Source organism: Nipponia nippon, unplaced genomic scaffold, assembly GCF_047370975.1.
Source record: "Nipponia nippon isolate SJK-2023a ecotype South Korea unplaced genomic scaffold, ASM4737097v1 scaffold_5, whole genome shotgun sequence".
Lineage (NCBI taxonomy): Eukaryota > Metazoa > Chordata > Aves > Pelecaniformes > Threskiornithidae > Nipponia > Nipponia nippon.
In genome coordinates, this window is record NW_028262369.1 from 14,395,904 (window position 1) to 14,412,328 (window position 16,425).

Sequence of the window (16,425 nt, forward strand, 5' to 3'; positions counted from 1 at the left end):
CGTGACCTTTATCATCATTCATGTAAGTAACATATGATACAAATAACTCTTGTGAAAAAAATAAAGTAATTTGAAGTAAGAAATAATGTAATGCAAGCTAAACAACTTACACAAACTCCCTTATAATGAAGAACTATATGAGTATAAAACCACTTTATGAATATATACATATGTATATGACTACAGAGATATTAAAACTATACGAGTATAAATGTGTTAATACACTTGATTTTTTTTAAGTTTTAAACTCGCAGCTTTGAGTATCTGGGATGAATTCCCCCTGTCAGCAAGCCTTTGCAAGCAGTCCAGGGTTATCAAAATCGCGTTGCGATTAAACCCCCACCTAACACCGCAGTGGGGTTTTGGGGTAACGACACGAAGAGGCAACGACACGGCGCCTCACCCCGCATGATTCGGTTTGAAAACGCAGGAGCCCTGTACCAAAGCGCGGGCGATGCCCTGGGCCCCGGCTGTGGGGTGGACGTGCCCCTGCCCCACAGAAAGCCCCGAGCGGGGACGGTTTTGGGGCGGGGGCACCTCTCCAGCGTGGGGGGGGGGGGACGGGGGACGGACACACGACGACACACGACTTTCCGAGGCGATTCAACTCACGGACCCGGCAGAAAGCGACTTTTCTGCCAGGTGCCGGGGCGAGGCGGCCGGAGCCCCCTCGGAGGCGTCGCTCCCTCAGCACCTGCCCGAGGAACGGGGCCGGAGCCGGGGCCCAGCGCAGCCAGCCCGGCCCGCCCGGGCCTGCAGGCGGCGCCGCGCCCCCGCCGAGCCCGGCGCTGCCAGCCCCCGCCCCGCGCCATAAATCGCGGCGGGGCGGCCGGGCCCGGCGGTGCTGCCGGGGAGGCAGGGGAAGGCGGCGGGCTCGGCTCCCGCTCCGCCCCGCTTTCCCCCCCCCCAGCCCCCGCCCCGCCGGCTCCGCCCCGGAGGCCGGCACGCTGGCTCGCTCCCTGCCTGGGAACATGGCCGAAGTCGGGGAGGACAGCAGCGGGGCGCGGGCTCTGCTGGCGCTGCGCTCGGCGCCCTGCAGCCCCGCCGCGGCGCCCCCTCCCGGGCCGCCGCCCCCGGCCGCGCCGCCCGCCGCCGCCTCCGCCGGCCCGGTGCTGGCGCGGCTGCAGGGCCGCGAGTTCGAGTTCCTCATGCGGCAGCCGGCCGTCACCATAGGCCGCAACTCCTCGCAGGGCTCGGTGGACGTCAACATGGGGCACTCCAGCTTCATCTCCCGGCGGCACCTGCAGCTCAGCTTCCAGGAGCCGCACTTCTACCTGCGCTGCCTCGGCAAGAACGGCGTCTTCGTGGACGGCGCCTTCCAGCGCCGCGGCGGCCCGGCCCTACAGCTCCCGCCGCAGTGAGTGCCGCCAACGCGGGCCGGGCCGGGAGTGCGGGGGCGGTGGCACCGCAGGGAGGCGGCGGGGGCCCGCGGGGCTGGGCCCGCTCCGGAGGGAGAGCCCGCGGCCTGCGCGGAGGGACCCGGGGAAGGGCCTGAAGGGGCGGAGAGGGACCCCTCCGCCCGGGGCGGGAACGCGGGTTTGGGTGGAGAGGGGCTGAGGAGGCGGAGAGGGACCTCCTCGGAGGAAGGAGACGGTGAGGGGTCCCTCGGCCCCAACGAGGAGACAGTGGGGTGCCTCTGCTCCACGGGGGGAACATGGGTCTGCCAGGAGAAGGGCCTGAGGGGACAGTGAGGGGCCCCTCACTTGAAGTTGGTCACGGTGGGTGAGGGACCCTCTGCGTGACGACAGAGTGACCCTCACCTGATGGAGGGCCTGAGGTGGCGGTGAGGGATGTCTGCCTGGTGACCAGCCAGTGGATCCACCTCAGCATCAACAAGGGATGTCCTCACCTTCCTGGCCTTGCTGCCGTCCGTGACTGAGATAGGCGATTGATGTCCGTCAGGGCTGGAGCTGCTCCCCCTGAGGGACCTGAATCTGGGGGAAAAAATGTGAGCCCCTCGCCTCTGGGTGCTCTTCCAGCAGGCTGTCCCCCATGGTCATCGTCCTCCATGCCTGCCTGCCAACAGGCTCATGTTCAACTGGTGGCCCTTCAGGGGTTTCCGAAAGATAAATGAGAGAAGAGAATGACTCTTGTCAGTGGTCTAAAACTTGCTACACCCAGGGCTTGTCTTCTGTGGAAAAAGTTGGAAAACCACTTTGCCAGAGTGCTTATTTTAGGGTTGGCAAGTTGGGTGGTGTTCGTGGTGTGTCTGGGGCGACAGAAAAAAAGAGGGAGTCGGGCCAGGCCAGGGGTGATGATGCTCACCAGGACCCCCAGAGAGCAGGCACCCAAGGTGTCTTTGCTTCGTTGAGGAAGGGGAGAGGGCTGCAGGAGGGTTTTCTGTGCTAGCAGGGAGGTGGTTGTCTCTGCCGTGTTTTAGATAAACTGTCTTGCAGAAAGAAGAATGAGGTTGACATTAATCTATTTCTTGCTCTGAAAACATTGTTTATGGTTGCTGAGCACTGTCCAACGACTGCAGTGCTTCACCCCAGGGGCAGCAGCGTGGTAGCGGTGGGTGATGTAATTCCTGCATGCATCTCTTCAGGTCGTACCAGACAGACTGTGTCTAATGGCATCTCTGAGTGAAAACACGCTGTAAAGGCAGCAGACTGAGTTTTTATGGTGTTCCACTAGGCTTTTTGGTTTTTTTTATAAAACATCTGTTTTCATCTGGCAGTTTTTGGCTTTGGTACTGTTTACCTCCAGCACAAGGGTCCTGGAGTTATCCCTCTCTCGCCAGCCTGTTGCTCAGGGGAGGGTTTTTTAATTACTCATTTCCTCTGCAGGCTGCTTCATTTTGTACTTAGTAATTTAGTTATAACTCCCTAGCTGCTTGCTCTCTGAGGCATTTTGGTTTGTAACGTGTTTCATTTTCTAAGAGAGATGTCCTTTAGTGTCTGTTTAATTAATCTTGCTTTGTAAAACAAGACCACCCAAAGCCCAGGGCATTTCTGTTGTCACTCCCTCTGGCTCTGAGTTTATCTGTGTGAGCTCCCTCCTCCCTGTCATTCTGTTTCTTCAGTTGGTTAATCATAAGCATTGTGCTCAAACTCAAACAACAACTCGGTTGCTTATTTCTCTCCCCTTCCATTTGCTGGTGACTGCTGGAGTGGGAATGACAGTTTTCCTTCTTCATTGCTTGAAAGGGAGGAGTTTAATGTACAGTTATGAACTCTGCACAATAAGGCATCCTCTTTGCTCGGCTACTGTTTGAGGTACATGAATAAACTTGATGTTCCTCCCCTTCTGACTTCCAGAGTAGGAAAATGTTTTGCATCAGTCTATAGGAATTTGCCCCCTTGCTTCTAACAGGTAAACAACTCCTTGCCTTCTACTGGCTGGTCAAGAGTTTGTAACCCAGATCAGAGAGGAAAAAAAAAAATCCTGTTGAAGCTTGGTATACACAGTCTTGATTGAGGCTTTAAACTGTTCTTCTGTCCACTGTTACTCCACTCTTGAAAAAGCAGGCAGTTCCCTCCCAGTCACCCCCTCACATGCACACACATACATACACAAATCCCGCCCCCCTCCCAGTAAACAAAACAAAGCGCTGGCTGGTGCCATTTCTTTTCTGTAGAGAAGCCTGTGTGCATACTGCTAGCCAACTAATATTGTCAAAAGTAGGACAAGGTTGTAGTACACAGGCTTTGCAGTACAAACAACAATTTTTTCTGAATGTTATTTTATGGTAACGTTGCTGCCCTGTTTGATACAGCCATACCTTCTCCATGTACCAGCAGAATGTACAGTTTATGTTAAATTTCAGGAATTAATGGCCATTCTGTTCAATGATTTAAATGGGAGGTCCTTGTGATATGGGGAGCTCTTGCTGGTAATCTTCTAAGAACCAGTTGTTTGAATAGTTGTCCTCTCCCCCCCACCCATGTAAAGGATAGCAGAAATATGCAAAGTCCCATTTCTTTTGGACCAATGCAGTCACTGCTGCTGTTATATTATAAGCAAAGGAGATGCTTGTGCATCATTAGATCATGCATGGAAGCAGAGGGTTCCAGGAAAAAAAGTGTCTTTCAGATGTAATTCATACTATTTGTTAAAAAAATAGATCCTGGACTCATAGATTCTATTTCTGAGGTTTCTTCTCACTTCAGTCTTTCTGTATAAAACTTCTCTGTTTATAAGCCCTCTTCTGAGTTTAGAAGTAGTTATTCCTAAAATTTACGGAAGATTTTTGTCAGGAGGGGTGGGGAAGGGAGGAAAGAGGAAGAATTTCTGAGACCTTTCTTGAAGACTGTCTGTAACCCCTAACGTAACAGACCTGTTCAAAATCAAGGCCTTTGAAAAGTTTTGTATGACTTCCTTCATCGATGTCGTGTATGTATAATCTGCTGTAACCAGAATTTCACTGCTGGGCGGGAGTATCCCATTTCACAGCTGTGTTATGGAAGATTATACTTCACAGATGTGATGGCATAACTATGAAGTATAATTAAACAATAATGACCAACAAGAAGGGCATTTCCTAGAGGTTAATGACAGTTAGAAACAAAGTGGGTAGAAGAGTGGAGGGCCCGCAGTACAGCTGGAGACCCCTTAATCTATTTAATTAACATGAGTGCCACACTAGAGCAGGTGTTACAAATATAAATCAAGACAAAATTATGGAAGTACTTACATCAAAAATAAGTGTTTTAAATCCAATTAAGGATTGCTAGAAACTTTTTTAGCTGTGGAAGCTGGAAATCTGTGGATAAATATCTGGGTATTTTTCTATAAAAAAGGAGAGAAACTCAAGACTGTCAGTAGGATATGCACTAGATCTTTAAAACTACTGATACAAGCAAAAAATGTAAGATACAGCAGGAACCATTAGCTGGAGTACTTTTTCCTGCTGAAGACTGTAATTTTTTCAAATTTACAGTGTAATCAAGTGTTTACAGGATCAGGTTGATGCTGAATTAGTAACTTTTTGTTATCTTCAAAATTGACTCAATTTTTAAAAGAAGTGACAATAAAAAAGTTAGAGACTTCCAGTAACTAAAATAAGCATTCCCCCCCCCCCCCCCCCAAAGGAACTGAAACAGTTGAAAGTTAAACTTGCTAACCTGAATTTTAAGCAGCTGTTGGTCAGGCTTTCAAATGCTCCTAAGTACAAAAGTTCTATTGACTAAAAACTGCAAATTTTGATTGAGCGTAGCCTGATAATAGCACTTGAGCTTTGTGAACTGGGAGCTCAATAGATTGGAAAATGGTGCTTGTCAGTGAATATTTCATGGGATATTTGCTTATTGCTTCTGTGACCGTTTTGCATTTTTGCAATAGTGCTATTAATGGAGCCTGAAGTTTGTGTTTTTCAGTGGAAATGCATACTTTCAGTATGAGATTTCTAAGTGGAAAAATAGGTTTTTAAACCTGTAGTTCTCCTAGCATTTAGGAAATGGAAGAAATAAACAGAGGAGTTTTTTTAGTTTGAGTGTAAAATACAAGGGAAGGAAATATATGGATGTATGAAATTAAAACATGGAGCTAAAATTAAAAAAAAATATTATGTATATAAGCCCCATTATAAATTGAAAACTTACTGTGCATGTGAAGTTTTATTAAGAGCATGCTGCTTTATTTATAATGGGATTTTTCCTAGGTACTTAATAAACTTGACAAAAATAAATAGTCCAATACTCTGAGCACATATCAAGGTGCTGATCCCACAAAATTTTATACGTGCATTAATCTTTCCGTATTGTGCGTACACAAGTTCACTTCAGCATTTGGTAGTGGGGGGGTGTCTCCGCAATTGGGGTTTAGTAACCAAGCAGAAAATTGAGAGCTAGATCCAACAGTCTTTTCATTTCCTTTTCTAAGGGAAATTGTACAGTCTGTTAGCCAGTAACTCGAGGCACTAATTAAAGTAAAAAAAAAAAAATTGACATAATGTAGAAAAACAGAGATATACACAACATATCGCAGTGTTTTGATGACCTCACTAACCACTCGGCCTCCATTCTTGTGGTTAGAATGATGCCATCATGGTGTGTATGAGTGCGGGTATCCTTACATCTCGGAGGGAACTGCAAGCTGTACATACACATACTAAGGAAATGCTTTGACCACATAACCACGACTACAGAGCTATTTGTTTCTGAAATGCTGCATATGTATGTTGACCCTGATAACTCCTCATGTAGTTTTACTTCTTAGATATTGCATAATCTGCACTTGCAACCATTTTTTAGTTCTTTGTTTGAAATGCATCGTTTGCTTTGCTACAACTTGTGGATGGCGGTTTCACTCTTGCTAGAAACTCTTTAAAGATTTGCTTTCTTAGTGCTTCGTCTTATGTTTTTCATGCTCTTATTTGATTTCAAAGACTGTCTTTGAGAACAGGTTTTTCTGTTGCACAGCGAGATGTGATAAAGGATTACTTGATTTTAATTATGGAATTTATGTCAAGTAATAATTTTTGGCTAAGCAGCTCAATTTGTCATGGGTTATATTAGATGTTTAAGGAAAGTTTGTCTCATTATGTGAAACTACTCAATTTGTTGATTCAAAAATAGCTGTGCTGTAAGTCAGGTTGTGAATATAAACTAACACTATGCAAAACTCAGTGTATGTTCTCTTATGTATTCTTTTAAACCAAGCTTGGTTCAGTTTAGCTGATGTGTTGATTATGAAAAGATTAGTTTAACCAGAACATGCCACACTTGTCTTGTACATTCTTGTGCAGAGTCTTAGCTATAAGGCTTAAATGTAGATTCGAGTTGTGCTGGTGTAACTTCTTTGTGTTAGCAAACTCTCAATCATGACATGTATGCTTAGCTGACTGTGGGATTCTTCCAGTTGGTACAGTTGTGTTTTTGTATAAATCTAGGGGATGAATGAGTGTGAGAGTTTTTGCTTTTATGAAAACAGGAATAAAAATGATGAAATCTGTAGTAGTTCATATCTTAGTTTTGGTGCCAGCTGTGTGAGCATCCTCACTGCAGAGTGTCTGTTGTGACTTCTGGTAACAAATCAAAACAATGCGTTCTTGCCTTTTTTTTTTCCCCCTCCAGAAAATAGGACACACACTTGCACCGAATAACTGAAAGCATGAATGACAACCAGATTAATGTCATTGTTTTCTTTGTAAGCAAGCTCTTAGTAACTGTGCTCCGATAGCCATTTGGCGTCAGAGCTGTTCTGTGGGATGCCAAATTCTCTTGCTCAGTATTGCAGTTTCCTGGAGGAGTATATGTGGCAACAGGATGTTGGTAAAGAACAGGAAACTACTTGAATTTGCTACTTATGCCATGCAAATAAAGTCTTATTACTGGCCCATGTGTAGTAATTAGTGTCTGCTATTGACAGAAGTTTTTGCAGCAATTGCAGTGTGGAGCTTGGCAAGTGTGCCCAACTGTGTACTTTGGGGGGGTTGCACTCAATACTGTGGGGTAACAAAAAGCATATAGGTGCTTGTTAAACCACTGTTAGAGATTTGACAGTTACCTCCAGCTGGCTTGCTTATTTGGGGTGGATCTCTGCTAGTGCTCAGCTCCATATCAGTTCTTCTGACATGTGCTAATTTACTTTGAGCTCCTTCTAGCTCTAATAAGTGTCTGAGGAGGCAGCATTTGGGTGTTCTGCAGTCAGAGCCAAGGGGCACCGTAACCAGAAATTCTTAACAGACCAAGCTTCACCTTACTGCGGGTTAGATGTGGATGAGCCAGCTATCCCTTCCCAACCCAAATGGAAATGTGGTTTAAAAAAGGAAAATCATGTGCTTTCGAGCTGGTGATGTTAATGAAAAGGGAGAGGAATTATCTCATTTGCTTTTAGTACAGATTCTTTCCTCTCCTTTTTCTTAATAGCAGTCCAGGGCACAGAAGCCTCTTTCACACACAGCCATACCTAACACTGGCTTCGTTTTAGTTTCTTTGGTTTGGTCCCCATGCATCTAGCAGTTTTCTGAGGGTTTCCTAAGGTTGCAGATGCGTGGCTAGGATATCCACTTCAGGTTTACTACTTGAAAACAACAAAAAAAAGTGTGAAAGCTAAATACGCAGTAGAGCTTAGGCCACAGTGTATTGGGTGGTTAAGGTCTTTGTTGTCTTACAGTTGCATAGGTCTAGGACTGGCAGTGAATGCTATAAGACCCCTGCTGAGCTGGTGTGGTGCTTTCTGGCTGGTAAATTTAGGTAGCTTTTAAACGTTGGTTTATGTAGCTGAAGTGGCTGATGGGCCCTGATGTACCAGCCTGGAAGATCAACACCAAGAACACGGGGAGCCAGAGGTTTTGCAGTGATGTTTTGAACAGATCTGTAAGATGAAAAAGTTGAAGCAGTTTTTGTCTCCTGAATGTGGGCTATGAAAAGAAATCTTAATGTACTGCTAGACTTGGTTAATCGACTAATTGTGGGTACAAATTATTGTGTGGTCTTAATGCATTCACTTCAGTCAATAATTCAATATTAATCACTGAATAGTTTTTTCAAGTATTTATAAGTCTCCCTATTCCAGTTGACTGCAGACACCTTATAAAAGCAGATTGATGAGATGCTTATAGAGCAGATGAATCTCTCACTTAGGTAAATGTGAGTGAAAATTTCTGTCCAATAGTATATTCTTTGTTTTCATAGTACAGATACAATTTTACTAATGTATATTCACTCTTGTCCACAAATGTTTTTTGCTGGTAATTCACATCCTCAGTTTCTTCAGAACAGCTCAATAAAATGCATGTGTGCATTCCTTTTGCATGGCACTTAATTTTTATGAAATATATTTATTTTATTGGACAGTAAAACATTTAAGGATCTTAATGGCCTAATTAATACTCTGTATCCACTTCTGTCTTGTGTATTTTGCTCTTCGTTATCCTACTGCTCCTTTTTTCATGTCCTCGTGCATTTTTTATCATAAAAATTTCAAGCAGTCTTGAGAGAGCACTCTATTAGAAGCCTGTTCTTTGAATATTTAGCAACTCTAAGATTTGATTGATAGTCCCTTCCCTCCCTACCCAGTCTATTTTTAGTAATTTAAAAGCGAGTTTAATTTCTTGGGTTGTCATTTGTTGTGTGTGCACGATTTACTTCGGTGGTTTTCCTCCCTCCTTTAAATGGTACCTGATATGTAATTTTCATGTTGTTTGAGGACATCTTGACAGTTTGGGAGAAATAATGTTGAAATTAATTGGGAGCTCTGCCTTAGCTGAGGGAGCAAAGATGGGCAGTCTTTGTCTGGTTCTGTTAATATATACTATGTGATTAGGATAGGAGGATAAGTGGAAGAAAACCTTAAGCACATTGTTAGCACTTTTTATCCTGTTTCAAGAATCTTCTAGCATAAGAGACTATTTTCATGTGCAAATACAATCCACTCCATCTTTTAGAAGAGAATGAGGAGACAAAAAAACCTTGCAGAGGTGGTCTAAGCACTGTGTAAAAGGACATCCCTCCCCTTCTCTCTGAAATATAACATTATAGCTGTACCCCTCTTTTCTGCTTCATGCCACTTTAAAGAAAGGCTTGGGAAGTCTTCCCACACAAACTGTTTTAATCTTCTATTTCCCTTAAGGCCACATACAGAAGCCACCAACATTTTGACTAAGCAGGACTGGACTCCCTGCAGAGCCAGTTTGTGCACTTGCTAAAGGAATTGTTCTTGAGCAACTTAAGGCCTTTCCTCTCTCGAGGGCATAAGAACTATGGACTCAAAATCCTGATTGTGTGGGAGGAGAAAAGGACTAGACACAGAAAGCAAATTTTGGTTCTACCTGATGGGTAGACCAAAAATGTTTTTGCTTTTCATATTCAGTTTGAGGTATAGCCCAAACTAGTAAGGGTAGACTCTTGGTGTGGGAGATGTGCCAACTGCTATTTATTTATTTATTGATCTCTTTCTTTTTTTAATTGTTTCATGGCTTGTGTAACATAGTGTACCTTGGATTGGCTGCCTGCCCACCATGCGTAAAGGGGTGTTGACTGTCAACAAGCCTGGCAATTGGGTGGCTTCACCTCCTTCTGTCATGTCCATTCAGCTGTATAATTACTCTCTCTCTTCTACCATGTCTCCGTCAGACACTGTCTAATGAGACAAGCCATAACGAAACTGTTTTAGCACTGTGAAGGCCTGCAAAGGAAGTCAACGGCTGGCACATGCTTTGCTGCTAATGTCTGTCTTTATGGAATATTAAGGCAAGCGCTGAAGTTTTCTTCAGGCATAGGAATTCTTAGGAGAAAATTCCTAATCTGTAGTGGTTTAATAAAAGTGTTGCTAGCATTTTTTTTGTATTTTGTGTAAACAAGGCATATGCAAACTGGCTGTTAGAAATAGGCGCAATCAAGTAGTTTAGACTTGCATGTGATCTCTTTACAACTGAGTGTCCCAGATCACTGCTTCACTGCAAACAGAGCCATAGAATGAACTTGGGAAACAAGTTGTTTTGATGGACAGTGATTCTGAATCTGAGGTCTCTTGGTGACAAGTGGGTGCATCCTCTTCTCCAAGTGGTTCACAGTTTTCCTCTCAATTTAATCCTGCTTTGTGCTCCACCAGATACTATTCCAAGTATGAGAATTCTTATTAAAAAAACTTGTGGCAGAGAAGGGCTAGAATCCTGTTCTCCAAAAAGTTGATATTTCAAATGATGAAGTTTGTATGAAGCTTCCAGGTAAGATACATCTGTTAAAAGTAAAATGTTTCCCTAATTCTATGTACTATACTGAAGCAAGGGAAGGGGAGCATTAGAATATACCAGTAATATGACAAGTTAACTCTCTAAAATTTCCTGATTTAAAAATAATGAAACCAGTGTGGCAGCAACTTACATATGTGCTGTTGTTTTGTCACTTTAGTTGGTTAAACCCCTTTCAAGGAAGAAACCCCTCAGCACAGTCATACATGCTGGCAGGATTTAAAATACCTTAATAATCTTGGGATTGTTTTACATTGTTTGCAATCTTAGCCATGTCCTGCTAGGTTGTCTTTCACAAGCCAGTCCAGTACATCTTCTCTTTCTCCTGAATCACAGTAAAATTATTTTCTTTTCCTCTTCTTTAGTAGGAAGGAAGGTTGTGGCTGGGATTCTCTTCTAATCTTTATTTTCAGCGTCAGTAGTTTGGAGGCTGCAGGTGGATGTCAGTTTGTAGACATTTGTGTGAGAGATGCTCTGTGTTGCCCCAAATGTTTATTTGGCTGTGAGTCCAGAAGATATCAGCTTTTAAAACATTTAAACTGCCCTCAGAGCTGCTTTTAAAACAGTAATCCTGGCTTCCTCTACTGGGTATTGAATGGATTGTGAAATGTCTTCAGAGGGAGTGGAACGGACGTGAGTGAACATTTTGCAGAGTCTGATTCCATATGGATCGTTTTTATAATGTACATAAATAGTACATTAGCTCTTTCAAATCACTTTCTAAATGAACTGAACCAGCCTCAAAGGAAAACGCATCATGGTCATGCTCTGTGTTAGAGCCTACTCTTAAAGAGTCTGACTGAATTCAAAGGTTAGTAACGTCCCACACACAAGCTTTTTCTGGCATATATATGTGGGAATTAGGATATCTTTCTGAGCTTTACAGAGGTTATTTTGTTTTGCACAGCCTTTGCTAATGTGTTTATAGGTAGTTGCTTAGATTTGGAAGGGAAAGACTTCGAGATGGCTTGTGAGATCTTTCAAAGAGATGGGCTGGCTCCTTGAAAGCAAACCCTACAATGATGAATGGCCCATTAGAAGGAATTTGATGGCATTGCAAATGAGGTTTACATGAGAATTAAACTGCTCTAGTGTATCCAACAAAGATGCTGAAACAAGTGCCTCTCTCTGATAGTTATTAGGAGATTTTATGAACTGGTCTTTTCAAACGGTTAGTTTCTCCTCCTTCTCTAGGGTATAAAAATTTCCCGAGGATCCAGATACTTGTAGTAATAAAGGAAGAGTCTTTCCAAGAAGATGGGAGGTAGGATGAAAATAGGGGTAGAATCAAAGTTGCATGTTGCCTGTGGCAGCCGTGGCCAGATTTCTGTGGTGAAAGGGGCAGGATCTGCGGCAAGCTGGAAATTCCCCGGCAGTTGAGCAAAGTTTTAAAATGCTTGCTGTTGAGTTAGGTATGGAAATGAATAACCAGTGCTACTTGCAGAGGCCAACTATGGCACTGCAGTTAGTTCCATGCTGTCACTACATATTTAATTCTTGGTGTACTGCTTAATTTCTTATTGAAAACAGAACTCTCTGTAGAAGCTGTTACAGGGAAGTTCCCTAGAGTGTGGGTGCAGGTGGGGCTTTTTTTGGCACTGAGGTAGGTGTTAATTGTGGTTTGTGATTGAGGGAGAAACATACTTAGTTGAGTGTTTCTGCCAAGATGAGCAAAGAAGGAAAATAGTTAATATTGACCTTTTTCGTTTTAACCAAGATCAGCATGAGCAGCAGAGGCTTGGAAGGCCTCTCAAAAGGGCTCTCGAATTTCGCAGAAGCAGGGAAGGAGTGAGAAGTGCTGGTGGTGGCCGTGCTCTGCTGAGTCACTTCTTGTGGTCTCTGCTGTGGTAGAATGGAAGCCAGACTTAGGCTCTTATCTTAAGGTTTTTCTTGGAGGGGGGGAAAAACTCAGCACGTCATGAATGGGGGCTAGGCAGCCTTTTCTGGCACAGAAACACTGTGGGCAAATGTGTGTGTTAGAGAGCTAGTATTCACCGTTTCTGTGACATCTCTGGGAAACAAACTGTATGTCAGACTGACTACTCATTGCCTGGTCCTGCCAGAATAGCCATGATCCAGGGGTCCTGAAGCAGCCGGGGGCTGTGTGTTGTCATTGGGGCTGAGAGCTGTGGTTTGGCAGTACTCCCCTAGGACTGGGCAAAGTGGGATGCGAGAAATCCTCCAGGAACGTGAGATGCATCGTACCTCTGAGCCCTTGGCAAGGGCTGAGCAAAACTTACTCCTAATCCAAGACTGTATGCAGTGTCTGTCATTTCAGTCTTACAGTGGAGAGTTTGCCACCGCCTCGTGAAGGATAGGTGTAGGACAAGGGTGTTGACAGCAGAATATAGAAATAGGCATCATCCTACTTTGTTTCATGCAAGTTGCCTTTCATTGTGCGCTTGAATTAACTTAGTGGGACAGCAAGTTAGCATGGGGGTGGATGGAATAACCTTGTTTGCCGCTGTGGTGTGTATTGTATTTTTTTAATAGCATAAAACCTTGGCTGCTGTCAGGCACATACTTGAAGAATATTTATCTCCACAGAGCGCTTTTTTCTTTTAAGCTTCTGTTCCATTCCATAGTTGTGCCCACTTGATCTGTATTTCAGCTTTGTTTAATGGGTAATATCTGGTAGGGTTGGAATTTTGTTTTGATTTGGCTTTTTTCTTTTAAAACATCACATTGGGATCTAAAATGGAACTGCTTTAAAACTGAACGCTATGATACAGTATTTTTTTGCCAATGTTGTCAGAGTGGCAACCATATAAAATGAATTTCGGTGTCCTCCTAATATGCCCCAAACTTCACTAAGTGCCATGCTAATGAAGAGTCCCCCAGGGCTTTGTGGAAATGCTGGCTTAAGACACATCTTCGCTCTCTGTCCGAGCAGAAGTGACAAGTATGATGATGATTCTTCTAAGATGGAGACTGGCTTAACAGGACTGAAAGCCCCGCTTTCATGCAGCCCATTTTACAGAGGTCCATAGAGACCAATAATGACTAGAAGGTGTTCAGAAGTATTTGAACTAGGTTTGTAAGAGGTACTTATTCTGTCGCCCAGTCTAAACAGCTATCTAGCCCTATGATGAATGTGATTAAAATCCCATGAGAGGTCCTGTAGGTCCTAAATATACATTTGCTACATAAGCAAGGTGGGCTGCACTTGTGGGGAGAGACAATTGATCCTGCCCCTGTGTTGATTTTCGTGGCACTAGCATGTGCAGTACGCAGGAGGAGAGGAGTTAATTTTAGCTTGATTAGCAACACAGAAGGGAATCAAGATGACTGCATTGTAAATGGCAGTGGGATGAGATCAATGAGGGTAGTTTATTTCCATGCATCTAAGTGGGTGTTCTAAGCAATTTAATTTTTCTTTTTTTGTTCGTTTTTAAGAAAACCAAGAATGTTAATGCATTTAGTCCTTGCAGTTCTGGATACTTCAATGTTGTTGCATGGTGGTTGTTTTAAATTAACACCAAGTGCTTGTATTCTGTTCCTTAGCAGTTCCTTGTTTCTCTGCTCTCTGTTACCTGGTTCAGGAGCAAGTGGTGAGTGATTCTTGGTACTGGACTCTCAGTTTCTCCTACTCACCTTTGTTTATATTCTGGAGCATATTCAAAACTGTTTATGATTAAACATTGCTCAAACAGCCGGGTTAAGATTTATTGACATAAAGGAGGCTGGGAGGAGGGAGTGGCTGGCTGGTCATCTGTGTCTACTTCCAGCTGGTAGTGATGTTATTGAAGTTGTACACGTGTCTGTGCAAGGGCTGTGGTGTGACAGGCTGCTGTTCAAAAGCACGGTGGCAAGGGACTGATACCTGTCAGCACAGTCTTTTGTTTCCTTTGTACAGTACAGTAAAAGCTCAAGCAAGGGAGTGTGTGTAGGCGACGCGCTCCTTCCTCTTGAGCTTGGGGTTCTGAAAACATCCCATGGCTCTCAAGCAGGCGACCACTATTTTTCTCTCGGTGGGAGAGGCTTGCACACCTCTGAGGAGAGAGATCAGGCTTTGAAACATGCTATGACCTACAGAAGTTTTAAGCAGGGATCCTTTTTAAAAAAAGACATGTACCCCTTAAAAGAAAATGGTGTTATATGGAAGGCACGGAGGTTCAAAAAGGAAGATTGGAAGGTGAGCACTATTTAGGAAAATAAATTCAAATGAAAATACAAAATATCAGAGTTAGAAAGAGGGTCAGTTCATTAAAAAAAACCCACCATCTTTTCTGAAGCTAAAACAATTTTTTTCCGGCCCCTCTTAACTGCATGCAAACCAGTGGTGTTAAATAGCTGTTTAGCTTTTGAAGGAGTCTGTGTGTAGCACGTTGGGTTTTGGTTTATTTTAAAATCAGATATTAATTTTTTTCTAAAGCCTGAAAATTATCAAATGCAATGCTGACAATATACTAAAAAAATTAACAGATTGATCAGCCTGACATAACTGCAAAAATCCCTTTCCATAAGACTTGATGATAAAAGTGAGATACACACAAATGTTGCAGATAATTTACATTTTCTCTGAAGATCAAATATTTATTGGCTGGTGAAGAGATGGTTAAGATAGGGTCTAGACCTCTACAGGCTAGAATACCTGATCAGAGCAGCAGTGGTACACAGGCTGTTGTGTGTTATATAGAGTCTCTTAACTATCATTATTTTTATGTATACAACCACACACACAACAAAATAACATAATAGGCTTGCTGTGTGTTACAGATGATATCAGGCATCTGCAGTGCTGATAGTGAAACTTTCTGGTGCTGGCAGCCAACCTCATTTAAATAAAAGCATCGTCTGCTCTTTGTGCCAGCCCACTTCTTCAGTGGCAAACTTTCATATCAAGTTTTTGATGTCAGGCCACTCGTTCTGACACTTAAAACACCTCCCTATTCCCAAGCTTCAAAATAAACAGCAGCTTTATGGTTAATTTTAGACTTTAAGGACAGCTTACTAAATGTTCTCAGCAGGTAGCTAGCTGCTGACAACCCTGGGAATGCAACTGCAAAGTTTTTCTCCATTGTCGTTTTACTGAGAGGCATGATAAATAAGATAGACTTTAATTGACTGGCAGAGTTGTATTAGGTTAAGATGTGGCTTACCATATGACACACACAAAAAAGTTCACTGTATCTTAACAGTTTGCTCAGAGACATGAAGTTGTTTATAGTAGGGACTACACAGGGGAACAGAGTAGCTTCTGTAATGGTGTGGTAGAAGTGGGGCCAGAATTCACCCTCGGGAGACTTTAATTAAAAAAAAAAACTCAGACAAAGAAAAACCCCAACCAATACTGATTAAAAGATAGATGCCTCTGATGCTGCAGATGAATTTATATTGATGTAAGGTCTCATCCGATTTTTGTGGGTGTAGGTAAGACCTTCTCGGCTCAGAGGTTCAGCACGTTGGAAAACTTGAGTTAGATCTTGCGATGCTTCAGACTGGCTGTACTCCATGTAATCTACCCTACGTGCTTCTGAACTGTAGCTTGCTTGTTTTAAAGGAATAGGAGTGCTCAGGAGGGAAAGAGGAATTTGTCTTCTGATAGTGAGCCCTGTGCCCGGCACTGCTGGTTTGGAATGAATGGCATATTTTGAAGCTGACTCCAATGTTTTGAAATGTGAAACTAAGTGAGGTACAATTACAGCACCACCTCTTTGTTTCTCTGTGCCTGGTGGATGGGCACCAAGTAACTACATGTTGCCTTAGCATACGTATTTAACAAGGTGGTCTTTGTGGTGGGCTTTAACATAGTCCCTGACCCAAGTACCAAAAGTCTGCCTTAATGGTAT

The 16,425-nt window shown here is 43.5% G+C and overlaps 1 protein-coding gene across 1 annotated transcript in view; it reads left to right on the forward strand.

Moving 5' to 3' along the window:
- The first annotated feature begins 939 nt into the window (after positions 1 to 939).
- Positions 940 to 16,425, forward strand: part of FOXK1 (forkhead box K1) — a 57,419-nt gene continuing 41,933 nt past the window's right edge. Inside the window, exon 1 of the mRNA XM_087732858.1 lies at positions 940 to 1,357. Within this exon, the coding sequence (XP_087588984.1) occupies positions 972 to 1,357 (386 nt within the window). The 5' untranslated portion in view covers positions 940 to 971. The remainder of the gene's footprint in view (positions 1,358 to 16,425) is intronic.